The sequence below is a fragment of the Labeo rohita genome, chromosome 5 (assembly GCF_022985175.1).
Source record: "Labeo rohita strain BAU-BD-2019 chromosome 5, IGBB_LRoh.1.0, whole genome shotgun sequence".
NCBI classification, from domain to species: domain Eukaryota; kingdom Metazoa; phylum Chordata; class Actinopteri; order Cypriniformes; family Cyprinidae; genus Labeo; species Labeo rohita.
Genome location: NC_066873.1, coordinates 35,086,498 through 35,101,924, shown reverse-complemented (window position 1 = coordinate 35,101,924; position 15,427 = coordinate 35,086,498). Strand labels below are relative to the sequence as shown.

Below are 15,427 nucleotides of genomic sequence, written 5' to 3'. Positions count from 1 at the left end.
ATTTATGTATACTTCATATTTGTCTAAGGCCTCTGTTTCGATTTTACATGTATATTTGTTCTTTATGTTAATCACATATACAGTAGATTTGCATTGACCTGTAAAATCTTGTCTTGCCGCATCAGAGCAGAGTTTTGTTGATGTTACGTAAGAGCGATTGCCAGCGTTACCTGAGAGGTAGTGATGGTGTTTGCATATCTGAATGAAAGGCATGCGGTTGTCTGATTTTGCAATTTGTATTTGCCCTGGGTTGTGTTTAAGGCACAAACTGTGTGCATTATATAAGCGTCAATGTACCACTTTGTTCTTGCAGATGGTCATTTCACAAAAGCTGTCAGACGGAGACGGTGCAGTGCCAAATGAGTCATGACCTTCACATGAATTTACTAACACTTATGTGGGTTGCATGTGTGTTTGTGTTTGATACTGTGCTTAGCTGTGATAGGGAAAGTATTTTTGGCTTAAAATGCATTTGTGGAGGGGTTGTTGAGAAAATATGTGTGTAAATGTACATTTGGGAGAAAGTGAGTAAGAGGTAATCAGAAGTTGGTCCTCCACTTGGGAGGGCAGATATTTTAGATGATTTGCTGGCAATATCAGCATTTTTGTTTATTTAAACCCTTTCCAACAATGGCTGTATGATTTTAAAATTCGTCTTTTCACACTGAGGACATCTAAAGGACCTATTACAGCAAGTTCAAATGCTCACTGATGCTTCAGAAGGAAAAACTATGCATTAAGAGCCAGGGGTGTAAACTTTTGAAAAGAATGCAGATGTGTAAATGCAGTTAGGCATGTCATTGTAGGTATATTAATTTGCATATAATTTTTGCATTGTGAAGTTTTAACTCCAATAGCAAGAACAGTATTAGAGTTGACAAGTTCATCAGTTTCATGACTAAGTTCAAACTATCGGTTTGAATCAATTCAAAATTCTGATTCAGTGATTCATTAGCATAATCTTTCGCATGTTGCTGTTTAACTCCTTAATTGCATATAAATGAAAATTGATAGAAACTGAGGATTTTTATTTATTTATTTATATTTTTTTTGCTTGCTGCTTTAATCAGTTTAAATATACTCTAAGGAATGACTAAGGTCATTCGGTCCAAGTAATTGTTCCTCTAATTGAAATAAGCTATCAAGAGAAAATACAAAATATTGATTATGTATACAGCTAAATAATACAGCAAATATTAACTAAATGACATAAAATGCAATATGACAAACCCCAATGTACATTACCGATAATAAAATTAAACAATTATTTACCTAAAATAATGTGTTTTGTCTCATGCAAGAAATTCTATGTCTCTGGTTGTAGTTTTTACTTCTAAAATCCATACATTTTACATTATTTTATGGTAAAATGCCATATAATGCAATGATAAACCATGTACAATTTTTCACTATACATGAAGTAACTTTTACAGTGAGGTTTTTACTGTAGTCCTTTTTTGCAGTATTTTGGGGGGGAAAAATAAAATAAAATAATAAAAATATTTGTGTGTATGTGTGTGTGTGTATGTATGTATGTATGTATGTATATATATATATATATATATATATATATATATATATATATATGTATATATATGTATATGTATATGTATATGTATGTATAATTACAAACTCAGATATACACTGTAAAGAAAATCTGGAATCAAAACAGCAACACAAACATAAACTTTTGATTCCAGTTTTTCTACCAAAGGGCTGTTCATCCTACTCCAGGTACCACGTATCTATCTGCGGCCGACTCTAAACTTGCAAGTGAAACGTGGACAAAGACGTTTTAGAGCGGTTTCTTCTCAAAACTCTTACTCACATCATAATTACACCCTTGGAGATGAGCGTACTCTGCTCAGGGCTTGTGTATCGTCATTTTCAGCTGTCTGTCTCGCAGTCATGACTCAATCCATCAGCCCAACGGCACTGAGCTGCTTCCAGCCTTCACATAAATCGCTCAGAGGGGTGGACAGAGAGAGAACGCGGCAGAGAGAGGAGAAACAAAAGAGAGGAGGATGGAAACAAAAGCCTCTGTGATCCGCTGACACCCTCGAGGCCTTTGGTGGGAGGGTGAGAAAGTTGAAGAAGGGAATAAGAGAAAGGGAGGAGGAGGAAGTAGGAGAGAAATAAAGTGAAGGGTGGGGTGGGGGGGTCGGGGGTACAATGCGAGTTTTGTTGCCGCTTGCTTATGTGATGCTTGTTCCTCTGAATGCTGAGATACTGGAAGTCCAGTCAGGAAAAATGAGAGGGATGAGTCAGCAGAGGGTCACTGCTACAGCAGGCCGAGAAAACAATGTGACCCTGAAATATTTCGCCTGCCTAGACCGTGATGGTTTTGAGTAGCCACTCCTAAACAGCCAAGCCATCTTTCTGAAACTTTTATTATCTAGCTTTCCAGTTAATGCTTTAAATTTGTTTTGGTTGCATCTGTGTGAGAAGTTACACTGTTTGTATTAAGTTTGACATTTTTTAAATCACAAACCATTTGACTGAAATTAAACAAGTTGCAGAATAGCGTAGGGATGTGCAAAACATATTTTCGAAATTGACTAGTCATTGGGTTGTCTAACTAGTTGGCCATAACGAATCTCTGAAATAAAGCATTGTCTGCCTTAGGAGTGGCTGATTTACCAGTAGACATGATTAACCGGTAGAAATTTGTCAACCGGGAAAGATTTTGGACTATTGTCTCTATCGCATAAATATAATGAAAGTCACTGGTAACCAAAACAGCTTTGTTACCAACAGTCTTCAACATACCTTATTTTATGTTCCACAAAAGAAAGGCTTAAAATGAATATTAAGTAAATGATGACAGAATTTAATAGTTTTTTGGTGAACTCTCCCATGTTTTATTTATTTATATATTTATTTTTTAAAGGGATAGTTTACCCAAAAATGAAAATTTGATGTTTATCTGCTTATCCCCAGGGCATCCAAGATGGTAGGTGACTTTGTTTCTTCAGTAGAACACAAAGAAAGATTTTTAACGCAAACCGTTGCAGTCTGTCTGTCATATAATGGTAGTCAATGGCTACCAAATCTTTGAGAGAAAAAAAAAAAACATATACAAACAAAACCAAATTAAACCCTGTGACTCGTGACGATACACTGATGTCCTAAGACACGAAACGAACGATTATGTATAAGCGCAGATCACTTCCGGCGCTTGCGTATACTACACCAGAGCGCGTACATGTCACGTGCCAGATGCTGTGGATGTGCTCAGGACAGTAGAGGTAAAAAATTAAATGAATACTGGTTAGTTTCTCGCACAAACCGATCGTTTCGTGTCCTAGAACATCAGTGTATCGTCACAAGTCGCAGGGTTTAATTTGGTTTTGTTTGTGTATGTTTTTTTTTACTCTCAAAGATTTGGTAGCTATTGACTGCCGTTATATGACTGACAGACTGCAACAGTTTGAAGTAAAAATCTTTGTTTGTGTTCTACTGAAGAAACAAAGTCACCTACATCTTGGATGCCCTGGGGGTAAGCAGATAAACATTAAATTTTCAATTTTGGGTGAACTATCACTTTAATGAAATGATACTCTAAATAAGAAACTAAATCTGCCAGCAGGTGGCAGTAAATGTTTTTATGAGTTATTCATTTATTCATTCAGTTCGTTCAAATGGCTGATTCATTCAGGAATGAAGTAAATGGCTTTCTTTGAGAATGGGCTTTTGAATCATTGGTTCACACGATTGGCTCAAAACGTGGATTCATTCAGAAACTAAACACCACTGTGTTGCTCAGAGACACGCAACAATTCTGCTATGGCTTTAAAGGTAATGTGTTCTATGCAAAATTGAGCAAAAACACATAATATTGTGTTTAAATTATAACACAATGTCAACATCATATTTATTGAACTGTATAAAATCACATTTAAGCTCATGTTAGTTGGGGACAAATAACTTATTTCATATTGCTCTTGCTGCCCGTGTGATAACGTGTGATGTGATATAGGCTATATACAAATAACAATATAGACAAAACATACAGTGGCTTTTTTTTCACCAAATGCATTTGTGGAGTTGTTGCCCTGCAAAATATTTGTCAACAGTCAACTATGTGAAATATAAGATGACATACTGGACATACAGGTCTGGGGGCGTTTTACTAATTAAGTTAACATGTTAAACTGACATCCCTAGTTTTTAAGCATTATGGTTTAAAAACAAGTGTCATTGTGAGTATCCTTGTAAACACAGTAATTTAGGTATTAAATGAAAAGCAAACAGCTGAGAAAGAAAACAAGTGTAACAGTATATTGGATCCGGGCAGCTCTTAAAGTGACAGCAGTCTAATATCCCTGATGTCTGTCATTACAGGGTGTCCGCGGGGTTGTAAAAGGTAGTAAAAGGTAGTAAATGAAATTAGCCAAAATTAAGGGCATTAAAAAGTATTAAAAAGTAATAAACGTCATTTGACAAGGTATTAAATTTTAAACCCAATTTTTTTTTTTTTTTTAGATAAATTTAAATTTGTGTTAGGTGCAGGCCTTTCTTCTAAAATTTGCGATTTATTTATATGTTGAGAGTAGTGATGGGAAGTTCGGATCATTTTACCGACTCGGTCCTTTGAGTCTCGTTCAGCAAAATGAACGAATCTTTTTTCGAGTCATTTCGTTCATTTCGTTCATTTTAGCAAAATATAATTAAAATGTTACGTTTTACCTCCCTAACACATCTACTGCTTACACAAACGTTGATCACACTACAAACAAAACAAAACTATAATGCTATAAGAAACAGAAAAGATTCATTCATTGTTTACCTGGGTCTTTAGTCTATGATTCGCTCACCTCGCCTCTTATCTGACAAGTTTTCGGGTTTGAGTTGTTCGTTCATCACGTGACAGCCCAATTAGCTAACCAACGCAGTCTGAGCCGGAAAGAGAATTGATTAGTTCATCTCTCGAGTCCTCGGGTTTGAGTCGTTCGTTCATCACGTGACAGCCCTGTAATGTTAACCTATGCAGCCTGAGCCGGAAAGAGAATTGATTAGTTCATCTTATGAGTCTTCGGGTTTGAGTCGTTCGTTCATCACGTGACAGCCCTGTAATGTTAACCTATGCAGCCTGAGCCGGAAGGAGAATTGATTAGTTCATCTTATGAGTCTTCGGGTTTGAGTCGTTCGTTCATCACGTGACAGCCCTGTAATGTTAACCTATGCAGCCTGAGCCGGAAAGAGAATTGATTAGTTCATCTTATGAGTCTTCGGGTTTGAGTCGTTCGTTCATCACGTGACAGCCCTGTAATGTTAACCTATGCAGCCTGAGCCGGAAAGAGAATTGATTAGTTCATCTTATGAGTCTTCGGGTTTGAGTCGTTCGTTCATCACGTGACAGCCCTGTAATGTTAACCTATGCAGCCTGAGCCGGAAAGAGAATTGATTAGTTCATCTTATGAGTCTTCGGGTTTGAGTCGTTCGTTCATCACGTGACAGCCCTGTAATGTTAACCTATGCAGCCTGAGCCGGAAAGAGAATTGATTAGTTCATCTTATGAGTCTTCGGGTTTGAGTCGTTCGTTCATCACGTGACAGCCCTGTAATGTTAACCTATGCAGCCTGAGCCGGAAGGAGAATTGATTAGTTCATCTTTTGAGTCTTCGGGTTTGAATCGTTCGTTCATCACGTGACAGCCCCATAAGGTGAACGAACGACTCTAAAACAGGTGAACTAATTCCAGTACAGAACCTAATAGGATGTTGCGCATGCGCGACTGAACGAATCACTCCCCGAGGCGACTCGTTCGTCCCGAGTCACATTAAAGATTCGTTCAAAATGAACGAATCGTTCAAGAACGACCCATCACTAGTTGAGAGTAGGACCTGAGCGATATCATGTGAGGTGGTGTATGTTCGCGCGCGCGCTGAAACAAACTGGGGTACCCGTCAGGCTTGCTGCCAACCATGTAGGCGAGCTCGCTTCCGCTCAGTAATTAAATTAAAACATGGGGAAATGCAAGTTTTCGGACCTCTGGCTGGAGGACTCAAGATTTAAAGACTGGCTTAGGCCAGTAGTTGGCAACAGCCGCGAGGCTTATTGCCACGTCTACAAGAAGACGATTAATGTAACCTGGGTGGGGGTGAATGGCGTCAAATCGCATATAGTGATGGGAAGTTCGGATCATTTCACGGACTCGGACATTTGAGTCTCGTTCAGCAAAATGAACGAATATTTTTTCGAGTCATTTCGTTCATTTTAACAAAATATAATTAAAATGTTACGTTTTACCTCCCTAACACATCTACTACTTACACAAACGTTGATCACACTTCAAACGAAACAAAACTATAATGCTATAAGAAACAGAAAAGATTAATTCATACCTGGGTCTTTAGTCTATGATTAGCTCACCTCACTTCTTATCTGACAAGTTTTCGGGTTTAGCGTCGTTTATTCATCACGTGACAGCTCAATAAGCTTAACCAACGCAGTCTGAGCCGGAAAGAGAATTGATTAGTTCATCTCTCGAGTCCTCGGGTTTGAGTCGTTCGTTCATCACGTGACAGCCCCATAAGATGAATGAACGACTCGTTTAGAAGACTCGAAACAGGTGAACTAATTCCAGTACAGAACCTAATAGGATGTTGCGCATGCGCGACTGAACGAATCACTCCCCGAGACGACTCGTTCGTCCCGAGTCACATTAAAGATTCGATCAAAATGAACGAATCGTTCAAGAACGACCCATCACTAATCGCATATGGAATCAAATAGCCTCCAAGCTAGGATGCGCGGACGTAGCGAGCAGCTTCCCATATCAATGTTCTGCGCTTTGGCTGCATCAACGACCTCAACCTCCACTGCTTTGCCCTCAACATCGACTGCTCTCCCGATGCAAACCACTGCCAGCAGTAGTCCTAGCAGCATCGTCAACAGGTGCGTGACAGACGTCAGACAGCAGACGCTATGCCCCAATCACCGCTACATTGCGAGCTGAGGTGCTGTGGTGTTTAGACCTAGCAACGAGAGCTGTAATCGGGCCTTAAAAGTTAGGCCCGACATGGCCCGATCCCGACAAGTATATTTTGATTGACAGCTTTTTAAAAGCCCGAACCCGTTAACAGCCCGACGTTATTCAAATGTGCGCACAGCTCTTTTGCCTTTTGTCAAGAATGAGTCATTTATACATGTTTTAATATAATTTATTAATGACTAACGTAGGCTATAGGCCTCACTAAGTGAGCTTTTTTTGGAACAAAAATAAAATAAGTCCAATGTAACATCGTAACATCTTAGCACTCTAAATAGGCATACACTTAGCCAACGCGCCAATAAAAAAAAAGACTCTTTCTTATATTAAATTAAGATAAATTCTAAATTAAGATGGGGTTTTGGCCATAACGAAATTAAGATAAAGGCTCCGCGGGATTTGCTTCGCTACTTTTCTCCACAGTTCGGCCTCAACGCGACGGTGAATATCTGAAATGTAATAAGAGAATAATGCCAACATTAGCCTATATACTTTGTCTACATTATGCATTTAAGACTCAATTAATATTTTGTTATAATTGAAAAACCTTTACTCACCAAGATTAGGGTACATATTTTTGTGGAGGAAAATGATTGAATCCACTGTAGTTTCAGCCCTCACTGATGGTGCGTCCAGTAGCACTAAACACCCTTTCGCTGCTGCTGCTACTGGCCGGGATGCATAGTACTAATCTGGCAAATTTTGCCAAAACGTAATCGCCAAGGCAAGCCTCCGTTTCACCTCCCCAGCATCCATTTTCGCATCTTTCTCGCGCTAATCGAAACGCATCACATGACCGCTCATGCAAACCGGAGCGCAAGCCCGAGCCCGACCGGACCCGACATCGGGTTCGGGACAAATATCTTCAGCTCTAATGCAATTGTTACTTTTTGACATTGATTAAAAACTATGGACAAAAGCCCGTTGTGACCGCTTGATTAATCCCTCTGCTTTACTTGTATCAGCTTAATTTATTTTGATAACACCTGTGCTTACTGCACGGCCACCTCTTTTTTTTAGATTGCTCACACATCAGACTTACTGACTAATGATCTATGAAGAAGATGTCTCCTTCCTCTTCTGTCTTTATTTCTATTCTTATATCTGTGGGCAGTTTTTGAGTCCAGTGTTTATGTTAAGTTATAATGACCTTGTTACATTGTGATGCAATATGTTATTCCATTTGGAAAGATATTTCATTTACGCCACTACAGTTGCAGCTCTAAGTCGTGCTGGTATTAAATTTTTTTTTGAAGGTATTAAAAAAGGTAGTAAAAGGTATTAAATTCAACTTAAGAAGTTCTGTATATACCCTGCATTAGGGCTGGACAATAATTCAGTAGCAATATATATCGCTAATTTTTTTTTTAATACACACATTTATGATATTTTAATATACATTACCAGCTTTTCCCATACATTGATTTATTTGTGGCGGCCTACCACTACTTTGTCGAATAAACATGAGCACCGCACATTTCAAAGTCAAAACACAGCGTAGGTGATTTATGTGAATGTATCTTTGAAGGAATCCAGTGGTTTTTAGAAAAGTTATTTGTCCCATTGCTTGTAATTAGTTTCTTATTCCTATTTAATCACTAATTGTTTACGTGTCTTTAGTGAGCTTGAGTTGTTTTTTTGTGATATTGATATTAGTAAGAATTATAAAAATATCCATGGTATTAAAAATGTTACCATAAAGACCGTATTTAAAGCACAATACCTATCACATTATATACCGTACAACATTTGAAGTAGATCATAAAAGTTCATCAAAGTTTTCCTAAGATGAGAACGGATATTGTTTTGGTTTTAGGGCAACTAGGATAAAAGGTTTTGTTCCAGTTCAAATGTTGACTAATATATAATGTTACCGTGAAATAAAATTTCTCATACCATGATATAAGATTTTATACACTTCGCTTAGTCTTACTGCTCTTGCCTATTTAACATGAATTCTGTCTAACTAGAAAAATGGATAGAGAAGAATGAATGGTAGATATATTGCATAATTAGGCTGCATTCACACAAGCAAATCAGTCCTAATCACAGTTCTGTTGATAAACAGTTCTCTCATAGAAGAGGGTGAAAACTTCTTTCTTTAACTGATGTGACTGCTTTAAATATTCAGGAGAGTGATTTAGAGAGCGTGTTTACTTGATGTGTGCTGCATGAATGGAGCCACAGCCAACAGCTAGTTGCCTGACAAGTCATTGACATGTTTATGAGACATGAATGTGGGCTTCACAGGTTGTTTTGTACTTGTCAGTCACTAAGTTATGGCCATCAATACTCAGTTATGACAAAAATAGGGAAAAAGTGCAATGAAAAGTTTTGATATTTACTGATGTTCTCTGTTGTTTTGGTTACAGGCATTACTTGCATACAGTGTATAAAATATTATACAGTATATTATTTACTATAGAAAGATTTTTTGTTTAGAAAGAATTAACACTTTTATTTAGCAAGGATGCATTTATAACATTTACAAAAGTTACAAAAGATTTCTATTTCAAATAATTTTTTATTAACTAAACTGTCATGGCTTCCTCAAAAACATTACTGTTCGGAGTAATGCCTGCTGAAAACTCAGCTTTGCCATTACAGGAATAAATTTCATTTTAAAATATATTAAAATAGAAAACAGTTGTTTTAAATTTTAATAATATTTCACTGTATAGTCAAATAAATGTTAGTAGGGACACATACAAATATTTCAACTAGGAATATTGCAGTTTGTACTAAACGATCACAAAATTATCACGGTATTAAAATTTATTCATCTCTCTCTTTGTCACTCTCTCACTTTCTCTGTCTCTCTTTGTTTTATTATTGTTTTTAAATATACAGACCAAATCCATAGACAGGGATAGGCCATGTAAATATACACACAAGTTCATTAAACTGTCAACAGAATGTCATGTATTACTCCACAGTGTTCAGCCTAATTAATGTGAGCCATCCCTGCCTTGTTATGACAGTCTGATAATAGACAAAAGTGCTGTCTTGACAGATCAATAATCTCTGCAAGATATTGAGAGCATTTCTCACCTTACCAGCTGTATTTCTGTCTTTTCCCAGCACTGAGTTTCAGTTAAGGTTTACTTGTGCCACAGTGCATTAAAATAATAGTAAGCCTCAGGTGGTTCACATTTCTATAAGTGTGTTTGTGTTTAACTGCACGTGAGGCTAATTACTACCACGCCTGAAATCACAGACCTAAAGCACCTGTCATGAGCATACATGTGAGTGATGGTGAGATGGTTTGTATAACATGCAAATTAAAGATGTGCAGTCATAGTTCATTCAGAAATGTTTTGTTTTCATATGGAAAGAACTCTCTCACTTTTATTTTATTGTGACTTATTGTCATATATACCTTATTTGTATATTTGCATAGTGTATACATATTTGTATATATACGTATGCACAGCAAGAAAAGAATGCAAAGAATCTGTGAGGTGAGGAAGAAAAACCCATATATTGTGCTTTCACAAAATCCACAACTTTTAGGTCTCTGTGGGTTTTGCTCTGTGGATTTTGTTTGTTTGGTACCTACATTTCTCACATTGTCTCCTCTACCCTTTCTTTCCCTCTGTCTTTTACAGTCTAAGCGAGAGCTTCTTCATGGTCAAGGGGGCCGCTCTGTTTTTGCAGCAGGGCAGTTGTCCACAGGGTCAGAGAGTTCATCCCCACCACAAACATGCAGGTGAGTCCATACTTGCACTTCAGGGGTTTCCATAAAATTCATCTCCTCACATCACACATCAATGTGTTTCTGCATTGGCCAAAAATTCAGCAAATGTACTTGAATTTTAATCACAATACAGGCGTCATTTTGTGTTCTCATTGTTTACTGTAAGTGGACCTCAAGCCTTTATTAACTGTACTGTACTGTACTTCAGATGTGTTGCTGCAGCTTTAAAGGTGACATATCAAGAAAATCTGATATATCCGTGTTTAAGTGCTGTAATTGGAGCATCTACCAACCCAGAAAGCATGAAAAACAACAACTCAGTGCCACAACAGAAGTCAAAAAAAATTTTGGTAAGCCTTTTTCTGCAAGCATGTGAAAAAACAAGAGCATCTAATTTCGCTCCCCCAGTGACATAGAAAGGGGATCTTATTATATTATACAAGATATAAGTTTCCACCCAAGGCGCTGCTATTGTGTTTTCGCAACAATGGTGTACCCGTTTTAACGCCATGGCGAAAGTTTGAGCAAAGCACGCTAACTCTTCTGTCATTGGCTGTACAGACAAGCACAGCACACTGTTTAGAGTCCCAGCCTCAGAGGAGACAAGAGAGCAGTGAATTTGTTGATTTATTTACTGACATCACCAAAATTGAGCAGATTGAGACGAGTAGGATTTAGTGAGCAGCTACAATACCTCACTGCGTTGTTGCGCTGCGTCTTCTCACAATGTTAAAAAAATTAAAAATAAATAAAAAACTTTGTGTTTACACAGGACTGGCAGAGAATGTGCATTGATACACCTTTATTAAATATGTTGCGTGGTTTATATTGACAGGTTAACTATTTTTGTGGTGTTAAGTGAAAGCATCTCTGCAGCGCGATTTCACCAAGATATTTTCAGAGATGACAGACAAAATGCTATAGAGTAATAATTTAATGAAAACCTAATTTTGACAAAAAATTTACATTCAACCTATTTTTCGAATTTCATGAAAATGTCCCAGCGCGACATCCGATGGGTTTTCCAGATCGCACATATATTGTAAAAAGGGGCATAATAGGTGCCCTTTAAATGAATGACAATAACTGTTGGAATTACAGTATTTTGGTGGAAATTATGGGTCCTATAGTATTTTTTACGGGTGACTTTACTGCATACTGTGTCTGACCTAGGAGAGAAATTCAGAAATTCGACAGCAGATGCTGTCCGGCTGATGGACCGACTGCTGCATAAGCGTGTCCCAGACAAGTGTGTGTGTGTTTCTGTGTGGATTAGCCAGATTAGCAGTTTAGCTCAGCACATTGGTCCTGTGAGAACATCACTTCTTATAGATAGGGCACATGGGACATCTCTCTTTTTTAAGTGGTTCCTAGTGGTTTTACTGAGGTTTATATGCAGATATGTTAATAAAGAGTTTTCCTGTTTGTTCACAAAGAAAATATAAAACACTTTCTTACGCTTTATATTTATGATTTTAATATATTTTTTAGTTACACTTTATTTTAATAGTGCCTTTTAGACATTCTGTTGACTAAGTAACTTTGCTACATGTCAACTAACTCTCATTAGAGTATTAGTAGACTGTTAGATTAGGGTTAGAGGAGGAAGTTGACGTGCTTGTAAGTGTTGGCATACATTAGGCATTATACTCAGACATTATACCGGTCATAATACTCTAATGACTGGTAGTTGACATGTAGTTGCAAAGTTACTTATAGTTAACATAATGTCTAAAGAGGATCATAGCGTTAGCTTTTTTATTTATTTATTTATTTATTTATTTTTACATTTTGCCTCATTTATAGAACAGTTGAGATGCAAAAGGTAGAGAGGCTGTCATACTTTCTGTATAGGCGCATACTTACATTAAAAATATGTTAGACATGCATACCAATAGTGGGGCATGCTTTGTCATTACATAGGGTAAGTTATCACAATCTGCCAGTTAAAGGAGACCTATTATGCCCCTTTTTACAATATGTAATATAAGTCTCATAAGTGTGTCTGTGAGGTTTCAGCTCAAATTCCCCACAGATCATTATATCATTTTAAAAATGCTCATTTTGAGTGGAGGCAGAAACTCACTGTTTTCATGCGTGTCTCTTTAAATGCAAATGAGCTGCTGCTCCCAGCCCCCTTTTCCAGAATAGGACTGTGCCTTTACAGCTCATACTTCAGATACTCTGCTAAAAAACATGTTTGGATTTGATTATCATGGCTATCACACTGAAATCATGTGTTTTAAGCCATTTTAGTTTAAACTTCTGATATACGGTTTTCTGAGCGCACACATCTGAAGCCCGCGCACAGAAAGCGGCTGTCACACGGAATGCGAGTACAAAACTAAGTCCTCTTTCATTGTGCTTAAACTGTTAAGTACAAACAAGTTGATTTTAAAAACACGAGGTACAAAAATAGTCGGTTATGTCTGTGAAGGTACACAAGACCTCCTTACTACGTCACTGGGGGAGTGAAATCTTAAAAAAAAAAAAAAAAAGTATGCTTGCAGAAAAAGACTTACCAAAACAAAGTTACCGGATTGTCCTTTTTCATGATTTCTGGGTTGGTAGATGCACCAGGGACCTGATTAAACCACTTAAACACGGAAAAATCAGATTTTCATTGTATGGCACCTTTAAACAACGAATTATAGGTAAATGCATTCAGTAAAACAGCTATGGCAGTTATGAATGACAACAGTTTTTTTCCTCAAAAATATAAAAAAAAAAGATAATGATATTGCATTGTTTGCATTTTGCAATTCACAGTTCACAGACAGTTTTTAACTACAGTAGTACAGTACGACTATGATTTTATGATTTTATCTACAATACGAAACCACTGCTGGAAAAGCAGACATTTAATCAATCAAGGAGTCTCTCTGTGCAGACACGAATGCAAAACAACAGATGTCCTAGCTGCCATGCATCCAGCACTTTTAAACACGTGTGACACGTTGAATTTATTAAACATGCTAATTTAAAGGACATGTTTACTGCTAAACAGAAGGGTGTACGTTTGCTGCGGGCGAATTGAATCTGTTATGGGAGAAACTAAACACCGTGCAGACACAACAAGCCCTCAGGCTTTATGCATGCAATGCATAAAGTCATGCTTTCAGACAGCTTGTCATATCACAGCAGGTTTAGACTGACTTTTTTTCGGTTATAAACCTCTGATATTATCATCGTTGAGATGTTAAGTTTCGATTTGACCGGTTTTGAATGCATCAGTAGTGCTAATCACAAGCGAGTTGTTGCAGGTTTGACGAGCGGTTTTGTTTTTACATACGGTCTGACCTTAGGGCGCGTGGGGTTGGAGCTTCATTTGAGTCATCATGTGGTTTTTGTACAGTACACGAATAACTCACTGCCCATCAATCAAAAGGAACAAGACAAAGACTTCCTAGAAGTGACTTATGCAGACAGTCTAGGAGATCTGGAATTAGATTACCAGAATGAGATGATTAAAAAAAGTACAATTGCATCACAGCACTAAAAGATGGAGAAGTCAGCTGTCTCTGCTGAGTAGCTGCGGATGTCTGTGTTAGACTAGACAATGTAGGGTTTCTCTTCCTCTGTAACAGTCTAGGTACAAAATGTTCTCTGACAGTGAAAACAGTGAAACATTTATTCATGAGGCAAATCCTCGGTACTCATTCTGAATGTAAATCAAGTTGATAAATGTCTTTAAGTGTCCTCGCTTTTAGATGTTGATGACATAGATTTAAATCTTATTTTTGTCCTGTTAAATTTTTTTTTTTTTTTTTTTTGACGTCATCAGTCACCTCTATTTGCATCCTCATGGCGCCGGCAGCCAGTCAAAAATAGCATCAGTGGTGAATTATTAAACCCTGTCCAACTTCCTAAAGCAAGTTACACCATAAATATTAGCAGATGGATTCACACCTGTACTTCTTAAAGCACAACAACAATTAAATGGGTCATATAATGAGGAATTACATTTTTCTTTTGAGATGTGTTCAGTGGTATGAATATACTCTAGCTTTCAGAAGTTCTGGGTCAACACAATTTTTTGTTTTAGAAGGAAGTCTTTTACACTCACCAAGGTAAGTTACTGTATAAACATTAATATTGTGAAACAGTATTACAGTTCAAAATAAATGCTTGCTAAATTAATCTATTTTTTTAATAGAATTTATATTTCTGTGGTGGCAAATCTAAACTTACTGCATCCATTACCCCAGTCTTCAGTGTCACATGATTCTTGAGAAATTATTCTAAAATGCTGATGTGGTTTAAATGTTTAAAATTCAGCTTTTTTTGAAGAGAGATAAAAAATTGTTGTCTGTTTGAGCTTTTACACTACCAGTCAAAAGTTTTTGAACAGTAAGATTTTTTGTTTTTAAAGAACTCTCTTCTGCTCACCAAGCCTGCATTTGATTAGCAAAAACAGTACAGTTATGAAATATTTTTACTATTTAAAAGTGCTTTCTTATTTTAAAGTGTAATTTATTCCTGTGATTTCAAAGCTGAACTTTTAGTACTTACTCCAGTCACACGATTCTTCAGAAATCATTCTAATATTCTCATTTGCTGCTCAAAAAACATTTATTATTATTATTATTATTATTATTGTTATGTTAAAAACAGCTGAGTAGAATTTTTTTGAGGTTTCTTTGATAAATAAAAGAACAGAAGAACAGCATTTATCTGAAATTATAACATTATTAATGTCTTTATCATCACTTTTGATCAATTTAAAGCATCATTGCT

General features: G+C 37.0%; 1 protein-coding gene across 3 annotated transcripts in view; it reads left to right on the top strand.

Annotated features, from left to right (window-relative positions):
* The window catches only part of ssh1a (slingshot protein phosphatase 1a), a 52,540-nt gene that overhangs the window by 22,039 nt on the left and 15,074 nt on the right, over window positions 1-15,427 (top strand). For 2 of the 3 annotated variants that reach the window (XM_051109158.1, XM_051109159.1), the window contains one exon: window positions 10,602-10,702. In XM_051109158.1, coding sequence (XP_050965115.1) covers window positions 10,602-10,702 — 101 coding nt within the window. The other variant, XM_051109160.1, reaches the window with a different exon arrangement.